Below are 16,621 nucleotides of genomic sequence, written 5' to 3'. Positions count from 1 at the left end.
TCATAACCATCTATAATGACATCTGGTGTCCTCTTCTGGCATGCAGACAGATCATTGTATACAGAATAAACAAATGAATCTTTTAAAAAATTTAAATTATATATGTATGTGGATGTATTTTCGCTTAGGTTTTTTTTTTTTTTTTGAGACAGGGTGTCTTTATGTAACCTTGGCTGTCCTGGACTGGCTTTGTTCTTTGTTGACCAGGCTGGCCTGGAACTCACAGAGATCTGCCTGCCCCTGCCTCCCTGAGTGTTGGGATCACAGGCGTGCACCACTGTGCCCATCCTGCTTAGTCTTATAGTAGAAATGAGCCAACCCCTGAATTCTGCTATCAGAATCAGGCGGAATTTATCATGCTTATTCTTTCTGTTCCTTTCAAGATGCTTGCAGACAGCAGCTGCTTTCTTAATCCATTGGTACAGATCTTCAGGGAGATCAGGGGCAAGGCAGACTGGGACAGGCTCTTCCTAGGAGCGTGCATGACAGCCATGATGGCAGAGGTCTGGCCTGCATTTTTAATCACACAGAGATGTATGTGGATATATGCATGTTAGCGGTTGTCTGCGGAGACCAGAAGAAAGTGTCAGATTGCCTGTGATCTGTCTGATGTGGGTGCTGGGATTAGAACTGGGGTTCTTGGGAAGAGCAACTAGTACTCTTAACTGCTGAGCCATCTTTCCAGACTGCTCCAATTTTTTTTATTTTATTAATTAATGTTTTGAGACAGGGTCTCTCCATGTAGCCCTATCTGTCCTGGAACTGGCTATGTAGCCTGAGCTAGCCTTGAACTCACAGGGACCCACCTGCCTCTGCCTCCTAGAGCACCAACACACTGGGCCATAACATTAAAAATTTTGCACTGCATGTGTTGATAGCTTTAATGCCATTCAGTGCCAACAAATGTTGCCTTGGAACACCTCAGATAGACAGGCCTAGTAGTGCATGCCTGAAATGTCAGCACTTAGAGACGGGTGTGTGTTTGTGGGGGGGGATCTGGGATGTACCTGAGTTGGTAGAGTGCTTGCCTAACCTGCACAAAGTCCAAGGGTCATTCCCCAGCCCTGTGTAAACAAGTATGTAAAGAGCACAGTGGAAATCCTCGTGGTGCAAGCCTATGAGCCCAGTACTTCAGAGCACGGAGGATGAGGGGTTCCAGATCGTCCTTGATTACGCAGGGAATTCAAGGCTAGCCTGGGGTAAATGAAATCCTATCTCCAAATAAACAAATCCAGGCAGATCTCTGTGAGTTCCAGGCCAGCCACAGCTACACAGTGAGACCTCGTCTCAAGTTTTTCTCAGTTCCAGCCTTTTCCACCAAGTACTGGATCACTGTAATCACTACCCCTAACTGATAACCCTGCCTCATCTTCCTTGTAAGTCAATCTTCTATACTGTAATAAGTGTAAAGGTTATGCTTACAAAATATAAATGAAAATGATTGCTTTTGTTTTGGTTTGGTTTTTGGTGTTTTTGAGACAAGAGTTTTTCTGTTGCAGCCCTGGCTATCCTGGAACTGACGGTGCTTTTGTTGTCCATCAAAAATCTCATTGGGGTCATCCTTTTTACCTTTTTACTAACTCTACAGTCACAGAACACACATTCCGGGAACCACCCTTTCCGTGTGACCTAACCTGGCCCCAACCGCCCAGAGCAGTCAATGAACCCCTTGAGAACAGAAGAGATTGGCTTGACCATGGCTGAGTCTCCAGCACCTAGGACAGGGCCTGCCATGAAGTAGGAGCGCGGCGACTGAGGTGAAGGTGAGCAGAGGCGCAAGTGAATGGACGCGCCCTTAGGAAGGCAGGCCCCGCCCCGGTAGGCGCCAGGATCTCTTAAATGGGAAGGGCCGAGCGTTCCCCTTGCCAGGGTGTGGCTCAACTCTTCCGAGTTCAACCTCCACCATTCAGCGATTGCGTCGAGTCCTTTCCGGCGGCGAGGAGCCGGAAGTGGAGTTTAAGCTTCCCATGATGCTCCTCGCGGCGTCTATTTTAACCGCAGGACGACTAAGCTGGTAGTCGCCATGGCTGCATCCTGGCCGGAGATTCTGTCGGAGCTGGCCCCCTCTGATGACCCAAGTAAGGAGTGGGATCGGTAACTTGGGGGGCCCGATTCTTTCCTGCTGCTGCCTCCCCAGAGGCATGGAGTTTCCTCTGTTGTGTCTCCCTGTGCTCTTGTTTCCCGGTGTCACAGTCCGCCCTGACTCTGCGGTCACTCCCTCGCCCTGCTGTGTCCCTTTGGGTGATGGCCCCCACTCCACACTCAATAACGAAGCCCTAGTCTCTGCCTCCGAAAGTCCCCTCCAGGCCCGGCTGTCATTTGAATCGCCCCCAGCCAGAATTAGGTCTCCTGTCACCTATGGGGGTGTCTGCTGGTGTGGCCCCTGAGAACGAGAAGACTGACGCTGATTTTGATCCCCCCCTTACCTTTACCCTTTCACCCACGGATTAGATTTGGATTGGTTTGAGAAGTCGGAAGAAACTCATGCTCCCCAGGTAGATCTGGAGACCGTCATCACATCGGCCCAGGAACCGTCCAAGCCTTCGGAGCCCTTTTGCCCGAGAGACTTGGTGCCGGTGGTATTTCCTGGGCCCGTGAGCCAGGAAGGCTGCTGCCAGTTCACTTGTGAACTTCTAAAGCATATCATGTACCAACGCCAACAGCTCCCTCTGCCCTATGAACAGCTTAAGCACTTCTACCGAAAATCATCTCCCCAGGTGCGTACAGGCTTTCTGAGAAAACCGGTGGGAAGACTTTGTGGGTCTTAGATGGTGGTGGGCAAGTAGAAAAGTGATCTAGGAAATCCTCAGCTTCCGTGGAAGTCTAGGCTTTTGCAAAGGCTTCCTTGCCTTGTTTTCTCTCCACTTGGGTCTCTTGCTTTTTTTTCTCTTGTTCTTTTTCTGAGACTACTTATGTGTTTTGTGAGGACATCATGAATTTCTTCTTTACTTTTTTTTTTTTTGGAAACAGAATTTCAGTTAGGTAGTTCAGGCTGGCCTCAGATCTGTTTGCCTCAACTCCCCCTGCGACTCGCAGGGTTACAGGTGTACACCATCATATCCTGGCCTTTCAATTTTTTTTTCTTTCTGTTGTTTGGTTTTGTGAGACAGAGTTTCTCCGTGTAGTCTTGACTGTCCTGGATTTTCTTTATAGACCAGCTGGCCTCGAACTCACAGCAGTCGCCTGCCTCTGCCTCCCTGAGTGCTATGATTAATGGTCTCTTTCTTCCCCTTTTCCTCATTACACCTCCTTTACACTCTTGGGAATTTAAGGCCTCTCACATGCCAGATAAGTGCTATATTACTAAGCTGTAACCTTAGACCTGAACTGGCACTCTACATTTAAATTTTTTTCTCACCACATTGTCACCTGTTTCTGGTTTTGTTTTAATTTATTTTCTTGAGAAACTTTCTAGACTTTAGATTCTAACAGGCTTTCTCTATGTAGCCTTGGCTGTCCTGGACTCTCTCTGTAGACCAGGCTGGCCTTGAACTCACAGAGATCGAGATGCCTCTGCCTCCCCAAGTGCTGCAACTATAGGCGTGCACCACCATGGCCGGCTCGTGGTCCAGTTAGTTTGTGAATTTCAGTGTTCCTCCCACTTCAGCCTGGGTGCTAGGATTATGGCCTCCATGTCCTTCAGGACCGTGACATTCTCTTTATTTTTTTAAGGGTCCCTCCCACCCCAGTGTCTTGAAGTGTCTTCCAGAATTCTTTTCCTATTTATTTCGTTTGGCTTTTGCTGTTTTAGGTTGGAACTTTTTATTCTGTCTGCCGAGTATGTCGGCATAAGCCATTGTCTGATGCCTGAGCCCTGTGAGGGAGTAACGCCATCGGGAGATCTCTTTGGAGAACTCCCCAGACATAGGACAGGAGGGCCAAGATGGAGCCTAATCCCAGCAGTTAGGAGAGAGACGGGCAGACTCTGAGTTCAGCACTGGCCTGGGCTTCAGAGGCAGTTCCAGGACAGTGAGACAACCCCCCCCCCCCAAACCATAGTGTTAGACATTCACCCTGAGAAGGTCCTCACCCAGGTTATTGTTCAGTGCTACCCGTGCCTTCTGCAGGGCCTGCCACTGTCTAGGGTTCTGCAGTGTGGACTTGTTCCTTGTTGGTGTCCCCTTTCCTAGCAGTCGATAGCACCTCTCTTAACTCTTAATATATCCCCCCAACACACATACAGACACCTGTTGGTGCTGGGACCATCCACTTTTTATCTTCTGAAGCCTCTTGCCTTTTGGCCCATGTTACGTATTCAGTTCTTCCTCTACAGGGAGTTCTTGCTAACTCTCTTTCTCTCCTTCCCTTACTGAATTTCCATCATCAGCATTTCAGGGGAAAGCATGTATTATGTGTGCCTGTGTGAATGAGTGTGAGTGTGTGCGCGCGCACACGTTGCTCTCCATCTCATTGCCTTGGGATGGTCTCACTGAATCAGAAGCTCATTTAGGCTGCCTGACCAACAGGCACTCAGGATTTGCTTGTCTCTGCCATTCAATGCTGGATATGGCTTTTTACCTAGGTGTTGGGGATTTGAACTCAGATCTTTGTGCTTGCAGAGCAGGTAATTTCATTGACCTATCTCCAGACTCAACAACCATCTGTTCTGGTTGCTGTGTTCAGTTGATTAATCAATAATCAATAATCCTCATTCAGTTACACTCCCTGTAAAACAAAAATTGCTATCTTCATCTATGCCACCAAGTTTTTTACTGTTTGTTTTTTCTGTTTATTTTTATTTTTTTAATTGCTGTGTGTGTGTGTGTGTGTGTGTGTGTGTGTGTGTGTGTGTGCGCGCGCGCGTGTGTGTGCTCGCGTGCGCGCACATGTCTGGCACATGTGCTACCACGTACACAAGTATCTAAGAATACTTTTGTGGAGTCATTCTTTCCTGTCTTTACTTGGTTCTGGGGGTTGAACTTGGGTTGCCAGGCTTGTGCAGCAAGCCCCTTTCCTTGCTGAACCATTTCACTGCCCTCCGACTATTTTCATTGCTTCTATTTTGATGCCTTCTGGCTTGTAATACCATCTTTGCTATTCAAGGCACAGGAGAATTGTAGTTTGTATAGTGAATGTATTTTCCTTGATGTAATGCTTTCTGATAAAACCCAATACCAGAAATGCAGTCTTGGCCACTTTATCTACATATCTCCATGGGGTTCCTCCAAAGGGCATTCACTTCATTGTGCCATGGTCTTTTCCTCCATCATTCTTTGTCTTTACAGGCAGAGGACACAGCAAGGAAGAAACCTCGAGTCACCACTGAGGTGAGCAGCAGGAAATGTCAACAAACCCTGGCAGAACTGGAGTGTGTCCTTGGTCACCTAAAAGACTTCTTTGCCCGAACACTAGTACCGCGAGTGTTGATCCTTCTTGGAGGCAATGCCCTCAGCCCCAAGGAGTTCTACGAACTCGACTTGTCCAGGCTGGCCCCCTTCAGCGTGGACCAGAGCCTGAACACAGCAGCTTGCTTGCGTCGTCTCTTCCGAGCCATCTTCATGGCCGACGCGTTCAGTGAGCTGCAGGTTCCTCCGCTCATGGGCACCATTGTCATGGTGCAGGGGCACCGTGACTGTGGGGAAGACTGGTTCCGACCCAAGCTCAACTACCGCATACCCAGCCGGGGCCACAAACTCACTGTGACCCTGTCCTGTGGCAGACCTTCCGTCCCAACCGTGGCTTCAGAGGATTACATTTGGTTCCAGGCACCAGTGACACTTAAAGGTTTCCACGAATGAATGAATGAAGACAGTGGCTGGGTTCTCTCCCCCTGTGCTACCGAGGCACCCTTCTCTTATTTGGAATTGAAGCTGCTTCCTGGTGAGGGAAGAAGGCTCTGTCCTGGCTGTGTGCCTCTTCTCCTCAGACTTCCTGGTGACCGATGATGCTTGGCTGTGTCTGAGGTACTCATCAAGCAAAGTCCCCGAATCAACGATTGACTCCCAGAGGCCCCTGGGCCAGGTGGTTCTGTTTGAGATTACAAAGCACAGATGGGTCAGTAGACTCGCATGGAGTTGGCCCTTCTCTGCTTTGTGCTATGACTTTCCCGAACTGTAACCAGGGTCGTAATGTGGGTGTGACTCATGAATTTAAATAAGAGATGAATGGATTTGTATTAAAATTTCCTAACACTTTTGACTTAGACATTTTGGCCTTGAGGTGCAAGGGTTGTTTTCTTGTTGTTTTTGTTTTTTGGAAAGTCTCGTGTAGGAGAGGGTAACCTTGGCCCTCAGATTCTCTTTCCTCGACCTGCTGAATGCTGGGATCCTGGGCATAAGCCCCCATGCCTGGTTTCTTTAGTGCTGGGGTTGGAACCCCAGGTTTCATCCATGGTAGGCAAGCACTGTGTGAACTGAGCTACATGCCAGGCACTAAAGGAATATCCCAGGCGAGCGTCAGACTTGTGCTCTTCAGAATGTGCTTGTAGGGTACATCCCTACACCCAGCAAGTGTTTGGTTTTGCCTGGGCCTCTTCTACTTCAAGGATTCCATGATTTTTGCTAATGACTCTTTTCCTCTTTGTTAGATTTAGTCTGTGGCATTAAGTGACTTGGTCAAGGTTCTAGAAGTGGGTTGATAACAGAACTAGGACTGGAGCTCTCATCAGTTCACTTCTAACCAACATTCTTTCTTTCCCCATACTGATTAAACTTTGCCTCTTAAAGTCTGTATGCTCAAAGCCAGGGGTCACCTTTGCAGTAGGCAAAATCCTGGTAAGGAACTTGGCTTGGCAGGCCACTCACTGTGAGAGCCCAGGAACGCAGGGAACTCTGGTCTGTGGTGGACTAAAAGCAGATATGCAATGGGGATGTAGGAAGGACCCTTCTCATCCCCCCAAAAAAGATGGTTCTAGCTCAGAAAGGAGGAGCCATAGCCCTGTTCAAAAAAGGGTCACCTGGAGTCAAGTGTCACAGCTGCTGGTGGGTAGTCAGGACCAAAGGATGTTGTGTTCAGGCTTCATGCAGTCACTGTTGATTGGCTTGGCATTGCCACGTGCTGAGCACCAGGAGCTAAGTGGGGGAGGCCTGGCAGCCTCTTCCAGCTGTTCCGAAGTCTCAGTAGTTTGGGTAAACCTGATCAATTCCGCCCTTCAGATCTGAGAAACAAATCTCAGAGGAAGGGGACAAAGAACAGGATGAAAGATGAAAACCAAAAGGCTCTTCTCAAAGCCAGATGAAACCCAGCTCTGGCTCCCCAGATTGCCCCAAAATTCTGAAGGGTTTTCTCCCTATGTCCCTGTTACTTGTGGAGCTTTTGCCCTGCCTGTCTCCATTGCTTGATGGCTCCTGCCACTGTTGTAGCAAAAATGGCCCTCTCACTGCTGGCAGAAGATCACCCTGCTGAGGGAGATACCTGCGCCAGGGTTGTTAGGATTCTGTGTCTGAAATGACTGGAACAACAGTAACACAAAAACAAACAGAACAAACCACCTTTGAGACAGTTTCATGTTTACATGAACTAGATAAGTAGCAGAGAATGACCTTGGACTCCTGATGCTCCCACCTCTGCTGGATTACAGGCTACCAGGCCAAGTTTTTTATTCTGTTTCTTTTTCATACGTTTTGGAAGCTGAAAGTCCAGTCTTGGGGGTTGGGGACGCTGTGGCAAGGCCCCCTCCGTGGCTGTCATTTAGATGGGTGATTGCCTGAGTGAGGATTATTTCACCTGTCCTCCCTTGTTCAGTTTCTCTTTAGGGTGTCTCTCATTTTCTGAAAATTCCGTACGTGGAAACAATGTATTTTGATCATACTCCTCCCGACTCTCACTCCTGCGTTCTCCCACCTCTCAACCTTCCCACCTTCCCGTCCCTTCTAAGTACGGCAGTTCAACATACTTTAGTGTGGCCCTCTGCAGTGCCCGCACTGGAGGCCGTTTCCGAGACGATTGTTTGCGTTGTCCTCCCGTGCATCTGTCCCCAGGCCCTTCGTGCCTGTATGTGCAAAGAGCTTACACACAAGGCTGGGTGGGGCAGTGCGTGCCTTTAATACAGCCACTTGGGAGGCAGAGTCAGGCAGACATTTGTGAATTCAAGGCCAACTTGGACTACAGTAAGTTCCAGGACAGCCAGGACTACGTAAGGAGACCCTGTCTCAAAAAAGAAAAAAAGGCACGTATACATGTTCTTTAATGCCAACTTATATGTATAGTTACTTGCCATTTTAAAGATGAGGTTTGGGGAGGTCAGTTTGCTTAAGTTAGTGCTTCTCAATTTGTGGATTGTGACTCCCCTGGGGGTGGAACAGCCCTTTCCCTTTCCCAGGGGTCATCTAAGACCATTAGAAAGATATTTAAGTCACAATTCATAACAGTAACAAAAACTGCAGTTACGAAGTAGCAAGGAAAATAATTTTATGGCTGGCAGTCACCACAGCCTGAGGAGCTGCATTAAAGGGTTGTAGCATTAGGAAGATTGAGCAGCACTGGCTTCATGGGGAAGCATGAATTCAAGCCTGTTCACCTGCCTGCCGAGCCTGCTCTCTGTGCCGTAACAATGTGGCTTTTCTCGGAAGTAGCCAGGGTTTGTGAGTTCATGGTCAGCCTGGTCTACAAAGCGAGTCCAGGACAGCCAAGACTACACAGAGAAACCCTGTTCTGAAAAAAAGAAAGAAAAGAAAACACAACAAAAACAGTCCCCTTCCAAAAAAAAAACCACACACACACACACACACACACACACACAACTATGATGAGCAATGCCCAGGCAATCAAAACAAAGCAATTATCCCATTTAGACACATTTCTTTGTGGCCTTGGTGTGGAGGCTCAGAGCACTTTGACTTTGTGAGTCTTCCCCAAAGGAATCCAGTCACTATCAAAGCCCAGCTTCCCTGAAACAAGCCTGTGGAGGACCTGTTGACTTTGGGGCTGTGGCTAAGTTAGCCTGGGGAAGGCAGAGCCCCACCATTGGCTGTGGTCTTCTGTCTGTTGCTACCATTTGAGTCTAAACAGCTATCTACATGTAGGTTATCTACATGTAGGTTGGAGCTGACATGCATGTGTAGTCTCTAAGTGGCTTTTTTTAAGGTATCACTATGCAGCCTTGGCTGGCTTGGAGCTTGTTATATAAACCACACTGGCCCAGAACTCCTAGAGATCTGCCTGTCTCTGCCTCCTGAGTGCTGGAAAATGTCATCCTTTATATCATTTCCAAGGAGTGGGCCCTATATCATACTTCATTGTCTAATCATTTGTCAGACTAGTCCTGGGAGTAAACAAAGGGCTCTGAGGTGAAACTGGTTGATGGACAGAGCCTACTGGTGAAACCTGACTCCGGGTGGGCTTAGAGGGTGTCAGAAACTCAGGAGGTATCAAATTCTTCATAAAATTATCAGGCCAAGAAGCGATACTGCCCGGGCTGAAATAATACAGCTAGCGCCCTTGTTGGGGTTTTGTTTTCTTCCCAAGTCCCTGTCGGGCATGTGGAGGATTTAATGTGAAGTGCATGTGTGGAGCTCGGCTGGCGCTTCCTAGAGGACAACAGAAGACAAGGGATTGCTCGGTGGCTTATTCCTGGGCTCCAGGAAAAGGCGGGGTTGGAGAGATGGGCGGTCCGCTGGGTGGGATTTTGTTTCCTGCTAGCCCGAGGGGGTGGGGCCCAGGGTTTCCATGGAGACGGCTTCTAGCCGGCAGACTAGCCTAGAGGAAAACGGCTGTCCTGATGGACGCGGACGGTCTCTTGTTGTCGCTGGAGCTGGCGTCCGGCAGTGGGCAGGGACTCAGCCCGGACCGCCGGGCCTCGCTGCTCACGTCCCTTATGCTGGTTAAGCGTGACTACCGCTTCGATCGGGTCCTTTTCTGGGGCCGCATCCTCGGCCTCGTCGCGGATTACTACATTGCACAGGGCCTGAGTGATGACCAGCTCGCACCACGCAAGACGCTCTACAGGTGAGGTGAGCCTGTGGCAGGTGAGGATGTGGGAGGACAACAAAGGGTAGTGGGTGCAGCTACGGTTGGGAGAGGTGGGTGGGCACAGCCTGAGCAGGAAGCGCTTGAGAACCAGCCTGTGAGTGGGGCACGAGGAAGGAAATGGACAGTTGGAGAGCTCGGTGACTGGGGTGTCACTGAACTGTGAGGCTTTTCTGGATGGGAAAGTGGCTGGGCAGGGTCCGGGGAGGTAACATTGTCAGCGTGGAGGAGCAAGAGAAACTGGTGTAAATGGGTTCATTATGGACAGGGGACTGAACTGAGCAAGCACAAAGTGAGAGGTCCTAGAGAAGGCGACCCAGTATAGAATTCAGGTTCTAGCTGTGGACTGGATTTGGCCTGGAGAAGTCAGATGCTCTGGGGCTTGTACTGGAGCTGTTTGGAAGCATCTCTCACAGGCTCTTCAGCGGGAGGTGCTCTTGGAAAAGTGTAAGTCTTGTGAAATGGGGTTAGGATCGGGGGATGAGGGGCTGATTCTTCAGTGTAAGACTCTACCGCATAGGACCATCCCAGCCTCTTTTTGAGTTCCCCAGGATGATGGGGGGCCAACCACGTTATAAAGCACTCAAGCTGCAGGTGTCTGCGGACCTCTTTTATTTTCTCATGGCATCAAACCGGTACTGAAGGAGCCTCAGAGGTTCAGAGTCAGCTTTGGATACATAACCTGAAGCCAAGTCTGGGCTACAGAAGACTCTGTGCTGGGACTGGAGAGGTGGCTCAGTGCACAGAGAACTGGCTACTCTTCCAGAAAAATGGGGTTCAATCTCTAGCACCCTCATGGTAATTCAGAACCATCTATAACTCCAGTCCCAGGGAATCCAATACCCTCTTCTGGCCTCTGAGGGCACTGTACATGCGTGAGGTACACAGACATACATACATGCAGGTAAAACACTCATACACACAAAATAATAAAGATCTTGCCTCAAAAGATGCTAGAATTGAGGGGTACATAAAGAGATACCAAGAACTCCAGGTTCCAGGAAAACAACTAAGCTTGACCACTGCTCAGTGTTCTGAAAGATGAGCATCTCCCCACAGCTCCCAGCTAGAGGAACCTCCTGCACTCTGACTAATGGCTTTGAGAGTTTAGGGAAGAGACTGGACGTGAACTTGACAGAGCAGCATGATTGGAGAAGTCAAGAGTCCGAACTTTGTCCGTAGGCCACCAGGGAACACCAATGGGGTTATAAACAAGAAGAGCATGCTCAGATTTGAGTGGGCAGATGATTTGGAAGTTTGTGTGGGGTGAGCCTTTAGGGGCCTTGGTGTGGTGCCCAGAGGCAAGAATTTGGAAGGGGAAAATAGCTGAGCAGGTAGAAGATATAAGAGGGAGGCTGTGACCGATTGGATGAAGGTGGTGAGGAGTTCAAGGTTGGTCGGTCCCAAAGGTCGGCTACTGCTTACTATTGAGTGCTGGCCCTGCCCACCATTGAGAACCTGCACAGCAGGATTTGCCTCAGGTCTTCAAACCCAGCACTTGAGAAACCGAGACAGAAGGAGTTCAAGGCCAGCCTGGGCTAAGTTGAAGATCCTATCTCAAAATATTCAGTAGAGAGCGCAGGTCTTGCACTGAACTCCGATCTAGTCCCGGGCTAGTGACTTGTGATTTCATTTTCTCATCCAGTCCTGAGCAGTGGCAGCAAGCAGCAACCCAAGCAGGCTGGGTCTCTAAGTTGCGGTGTTGGGTAGTTTAGGGCACTAAAAGCATTTTAGACTTATAAACATTTTAAACTTAACTGTGCTGGGTAGTTTCACGGCAACTTGACGTAAGCTAAAGCCATCGGAGAGGAGAGACACTCAATTAAGAAAATGCCTCAGTAAGATCAGGCTGGCAGATGAGCCTGGAGGGCACTTTTTTAGTGAGGGGCGGGGTGGTGCCATCCCTGGGCTGGTGGTCCTGGGATGTTTTCTATAGGAAAGCAGGCTGAGCAAGCCAGTAAGCAATAAGTTTTAAGCACGGCCTCTGCATCAGCTTCTGCCTCCAGGTTCCCGCCCTGCTTGAGTTCTTGTCCTGACTTCCTTCAAGGATGAACAGTGATGTGGAAGTGTGAGCCAAATAAACCTTCCCCTCCCCACGCTGCTTGGGTCGTCATGTTTCACAGAAGCAACAGTAACCCTAACTAGGACACTTACCATGGGCTCGTTGTAAGCTATCTGATAAACAGGGTCTCAGGTAGCTCAGTGTGGCCTCAGACTTAGTAAGCAGCTGAGGATGTAGCCGCTAAAAATGTAAAAGTATTCATAGTTCTACTTGAAAAATAAACAAGCAAATCAAAATTATGCTGGTAGAGAGCCAGGCCTTTCTGCTGGTGGCTGTGGATTTTGCTGTTGCAGGGCATGACCTCTCTCTGAAGTTGGGCACAAAGAAGGTCTTTGGACCTTCCCCATATCACTATGGCTGAGCAACTGTCAAATTATTAGACAAAACACTAGCCCCCAAACCAGCACATTTAGCTGGATGTGATGACGCAGCACTCAGGAGGCAGAGGCAAGTGGATCTCTGAGTTCGGGGCCAGTCTGGTCTACAAATTGAGTCCAGGACAGTAAAGGCTACACAGAGAAAACAAAACAAAACAAAACAAACAAAAGTCCAAAGCCCAAACCAGCACATTTGTGTACCCAGGAGATGAACTGGCTGGCTGAGGTGCCGCATGCCCTGCGATACTGTCAGCTGCTCTGGATGCTGAGCCAGAGAATTACTTGGACACAAGTTCAAGATCAGCATGGGCGACAGACAGACATTTCTTTGTGGGGTGGCGGCGGCCTGCGCCGCACATGCTGGGCCGTGTGCATCGAGGCAAACCTGGGGAAGTTGGATGCAACTTGCAGGAGGCGGTTCCCTCCTTCCATCACATGGACTCCCGGGATTAAGCTCAGGTTGTCAAGCGTGGTGGCCTTTACCTGCTGCGCCCCCTTGCCAGCCCCCGATAAAATGTTTTAAGGACCAGTCAGATAGGCCAGCAGTGAGTTTGAGGCCAGCCTGGTCTACAGAGCGAGTTCCAGGACAGAGAGATCGTGGCTCAAAACAAACAAAAAACCATGCTGTTCTTTCACAAGACTTAAGTTTGGTTCCCAGCACCCACAACGAGCAGCTTACAACTGCCTGTAACGCCAGCTTTAGGGGATCCAGTCATGCACTATGTGACATATGGACGCACAGACATACGTGCTGTGCTTACCAAGCTTGGGTCCTCTGGAAGAGCAGCAAGAGAGATGTACTGAGCCATCTCTCCAGCCCCTCTGCCTCACCTTTAAAAATATTGCTAAAATTTTATTTTATGTGCATGGCTGTTTTGCCTGCATGTATGTTTGTGTGTGCCTGGTGTCTACAGAGGCCAGAGGAGGGCATCAGATCCTCTGGAACTGGGGTTACAGACAGTCGCGAGCCACCATTTGGGTGCTGAGGAGTAGTCCCGAGTCCCCTGGAAGAGCAGAAGTGCTTCTAACTGCTCTATCTCTAGCTCCCAAAGTAAAATATTTTTTCAATGATTTATTTAATTTTATTTTTCTGTGCATCAGTGTGAAGGTGTCAATCCCTTGTTACTGGAGTTACAGACAGTTGTGAGCTGCCGTGTGGGTGCTGGGAATTGAACCCCGGGTTCTTCAGAAGAGCAGACAGTGCTCTTAACCATCGAGCCATCTCTCCAGCCCAGTAAAATATTTTAAAGTAAGGGAAAAGTACATCAAACGGAATGTGTATCCAAAGTCAGGGTGGACTGTCCCACACAGGCTTTGAAGGGTCCTGGGGTGAAGGTGTTTTCAAAGCCCCTGTGATGAGGGAGGGTGGAGGGAGCACGGTGCGAGGGCAGCTGGACTCCTGGGTGATGTGGGTGTTGTTGGCAGCCTGAACTGCACAGAATGGAGCCTCTTGCCCCCTGCCACGGAGGAGATGGCCACCCAGACGGCTATGGTGAGTGGCCGCTTCATGGGTGATCCGTCGCATGAGTACGAACACACGGAGCTCCAGAAGGTGAACGAGGGCGAGAGGGTCTTTGATGAAGAAGTGGTGGTAAGTGCAGCGTGATGGGCTTGCTGGGAGGGTCTGAGCAAACGCCAGTCAGAGCTGAGGGTCAGTACAACATGAGCACCATAGGCAAAGCCCTCACAGGCCCCTCCCCCGCCTCACTCCTCTCCGCCCCACAAGCCAAACCCAACTGAATCAACCCAAGAGCAGGGTTCCAAGGCTGGAGATGGCCCAGTGGCCAAGAGCACTGGCTGCTCTTTCAGCGGATCTGGTTCCATTCCCAGCACCCGTATGGAAGCTCACAACTGTCTGTATCTCCAGTTCCCAGGGATCCAGTGTCCTCTTCTCATCTCTGTGGGCACCAGGCACTCAAGTGGCACACAGACGTGTGTAAGCAAAACACTCGTACACACCGAGAGAGAACAGGGACCAGCCCCCTAGAAACGAGAGCAATCCCACTATGCTTACCTGTTGTCACGGCCATCACTACTGCCTCCCTGGGGTGCCAGTCCCGACAGCTCTGTGAATGTGCTGCGTTACCACCCAGGGGAAGAGGACACTGGGGCCCAGTGGATAAGGCCTGAGGAGCAGGGCAAGGAGAGTGGATGGGCAGCTCTTACAAAGCCTGGCTTCACTGGAGAGAGGGCTCCATGCTATATCCCGAGGACCGGGAATGTATATACATGTGGATACTGTTGTTGTTATTATTACTGTTTATTATTATTATTATTATTATTATTATTATTATTATTATTATTATTTTGGTTTTCTGAGACAGGGTTTCTCAGTGTAACCTTGGCTGCCCTGGAACTCACCCTGTAGACCAGGCTGGTCTCAAATTCTGAGATCTGCCTGCCTCTGCCTCCCAAGTGCTGGGATTGAAGGTGAGAGCTATCACCACTGGCTCATTATTATTATCACTATGATCACTGTTAGCATTCTGATTATTGTTTAATAGTGCTGAGAATCCAAACTGGACCTTACGCATTCTAGGCCAACACTCTGACACTGAAGTACATTGATTTATTTTTGTGTGTGTGGCGTCGGGCTCTCACGGAGGTCAGAGGACAACTTGTGGGAGTTGGTTCTCTTTTGCCATGTAAGTTCTAAAGCTTGAGCTCAGGTCATTAGGCTTGATGGAAAGTACCATTATCCACACAGCCATCTGGCCAGCCCTTTGGACTAATCTTAATTTTACTAGATAATACACCACATGGTTCCTGAGTCACAGGCACTAAAAGAAATGCAATAAAATCTCCTTTCTTCCCTCTTTCTCTAGGGGACATTACGTAACTGTTAGCATGTGTCCCTGTCTGGTCCAGAGCCTTCCACTCCATCAGCAGCCTCCCTGTACTCCAGGCGCTCAAAGGGCACAATCTGATCTCAGGACCCGCAGCACAAGCCTGCATTTCCCAACGATCCCCCAGGGTTCGGACTCCATTTTGAAGTCTGGGGTTCCATTTCCAGACACTGGTGCCAAGTAACACCCTGGCATCTATATATGTTTTCTTTTTTCCTTTTAAACAAAATTTAAAAATGGCAGCGTAGGGCTGAGAGTTGGCTTAGTTGTTAAAGGCACTTGTTGCTCACACAGAGGACCTGGCTCAATCTAAGCACCCGCGTGGTGGCTCATGCCTGGCTATAGCTGTAGGTCCAGGGGATCTGACATGACACCCTCTTCTGACTTCTGTGGGCACCACACACACACACACGGCGCACAGACATAGACGCAGGCAAAACCCCCACATGCACCAAGTAATAAAACAAATGTTAAAAAAATAGAGTGGCAGTGCGGTGTGTCCACAGCCCTGTCCATTGCCCTTTTTAGGAAAACTTCTCTTTCAGAGACCTTTCTGTATCAGTACCCCGACTGGCCACCCAGCTTCTGTGCCAGCGTGTGACCGTGCCTGTGTTTAAACAGCATCCGATTCATGGAAAGTAACTTCCACGTTACAGCTCTGACAAACCTGTCGTGCCAAGTGGCCTTGGACTGACGTCATTTCCAACGTGTGCACTTGATATCAACAGGGCTGGTTCCTAGAAATGCCGCTGGGTCAGCAAGTGGCGGAGGGAGCACAGGCTGAAGCCAAACCAAAGCAGAATTTAAAACCCAGCCTTGCATTTGAACACGGGAGATGGTAAAATTCTCAGTCTAGGCTGTCAACAGCCTAGCGGCAGCCATACCTACCTTGTGCAGTCACTGAGGTGACATTCACAGCGCCTGAATGTTAGTTTCTGCCTCCCCATGTCAGCCCCTTGTCAGTGGCTCTGTGACTTCACATACCTCTGTCCACAGGCTTCAAGTTTTAATCCCCTTTGATATGATTTTCTCTATCACCCAAATAACGCGCCGTGAGCATGATTACTCTCATATATATGAACTGTATATATAGTTGTATTTATTTATCATTATTAGTGGGTGTGAATGTCTGTGTGTCTGGGCGGTCAGTTTGGGAATCAGTTCTCTTCTTGCACTTCAATAAAGGCAATGTATTTATTTTATGTGGAGGAGTGTTTTGCCTTAACGTAGGGTCTTTGCACCCTGTGAGCAGGCTGTGATATCCCTGGGACTAGAGTCATGGTTGTGAGCTGCCATGTGGCTGCTGGGACTCCGACCCAGATAATCCAGTAGAGCAGCCAGTGCTCTCAACCTCTTGGGCCACCTCTCCGATCCTCTTCCTCTTTTCTTTCTTTCTTTCTTTCTTTCTTTCTTTCTTTCTTTCTTTCTTT

At 49.1% G+C, this 16,621-nt stretch overlaps 2 protein-coding genes across 4 annotated transcripts in view; both read left to right on the top strand.

Moving 5' to 3' along the window:
* Window positions 1–1,984: 1,984 nt before the first annotated feature.
* On the top strand, window positions 1,985–6,144 carry Mad2l1bp (MAD2L1 binding protein). Its single transcript, XM_055612805.1, has 3 exons — window positions 1,985–2,078; window positions 2,452–2,717; window positions 5,226–6,144. The coding sequence occupies exons 1-3, from the start codon at window positions 2,024–2,026 to the stop codon at window positions 5,736–5,738; spliced, it is 834 nt and encodes a 277-aa protein (XP_055468780.1). The 5' UTR covers window positions 1,985–2,023; the 3' UTR covers window positions 5,739–6,144.
* Window positions 6,145–9,630: 3,486 nt separating this feature from the next.
* Window positions 9,631–16,621, top strand: part of Rsph9 (radial spoke head component 9) — a 14,571-nt gene continuing 7,580 nt past the window's right edge. For all 3 annotated transcript variants that reach the window (XM_055612780.1, XM_055612771.1, XM_055612762.1), the window contains exons 1-2: window positions 9,631–9,885; window positions 13,771–13,936. In XM_055612780.1, coding sequence (XP_055468755.1) covers window positions 9,659–9,885; window positions 13,771–13,936 — 393 coding nt within the window. In that variant the 5' untranslated portion in view covers window positions 9,631–9,658. The remainder of the gene's footprint in view (window positions 9,886–13,770; window positions 13,937–16,621) is intronic.

The sequence above is a fragment of the Psammomys obesus genome, unplaced genomic scaffold, assembly GCF_907164565.1.
Source record: "Psammomys obesus unplaced genomic scaffold, mPsaObe1.curated_primary_1811, whole genome shotgun sequence".
Classification (NCBI taxonomy): domain Eukaryota; kingdom Metazoa; phylum Chordata; class Mammalia; order Rodentia; family Muridae; genus Psammomys; species Psammomys obesus.
This window is presented reverse-complemented; position numbering and strand designations above follow the sequence as displayed.

Coding starts and splice junctions, on each gene's coding strand:
- Mad2l1bp (XM_055612805.1), top strand. CDS start 2,024: ATGGCTGCATCCTGGCCGGAGATTCTGTCGGAGCTGGCCCCCTCTGAT. Junction 2,079..2,451: donor GGCCCCCTCTGATGACCCAA/GTAAGGAGTGGG, acceptor CCCACGGATTAG/ATTTGGATTGGTTTGAGAAG. Junction 2,718..5,225: donor ACCGAAAATCATCTCCCCAG/GTGCGTACAGGC, acceptor TTGTCTTTACAG/GCAGAGGACACAGCAAGGAA.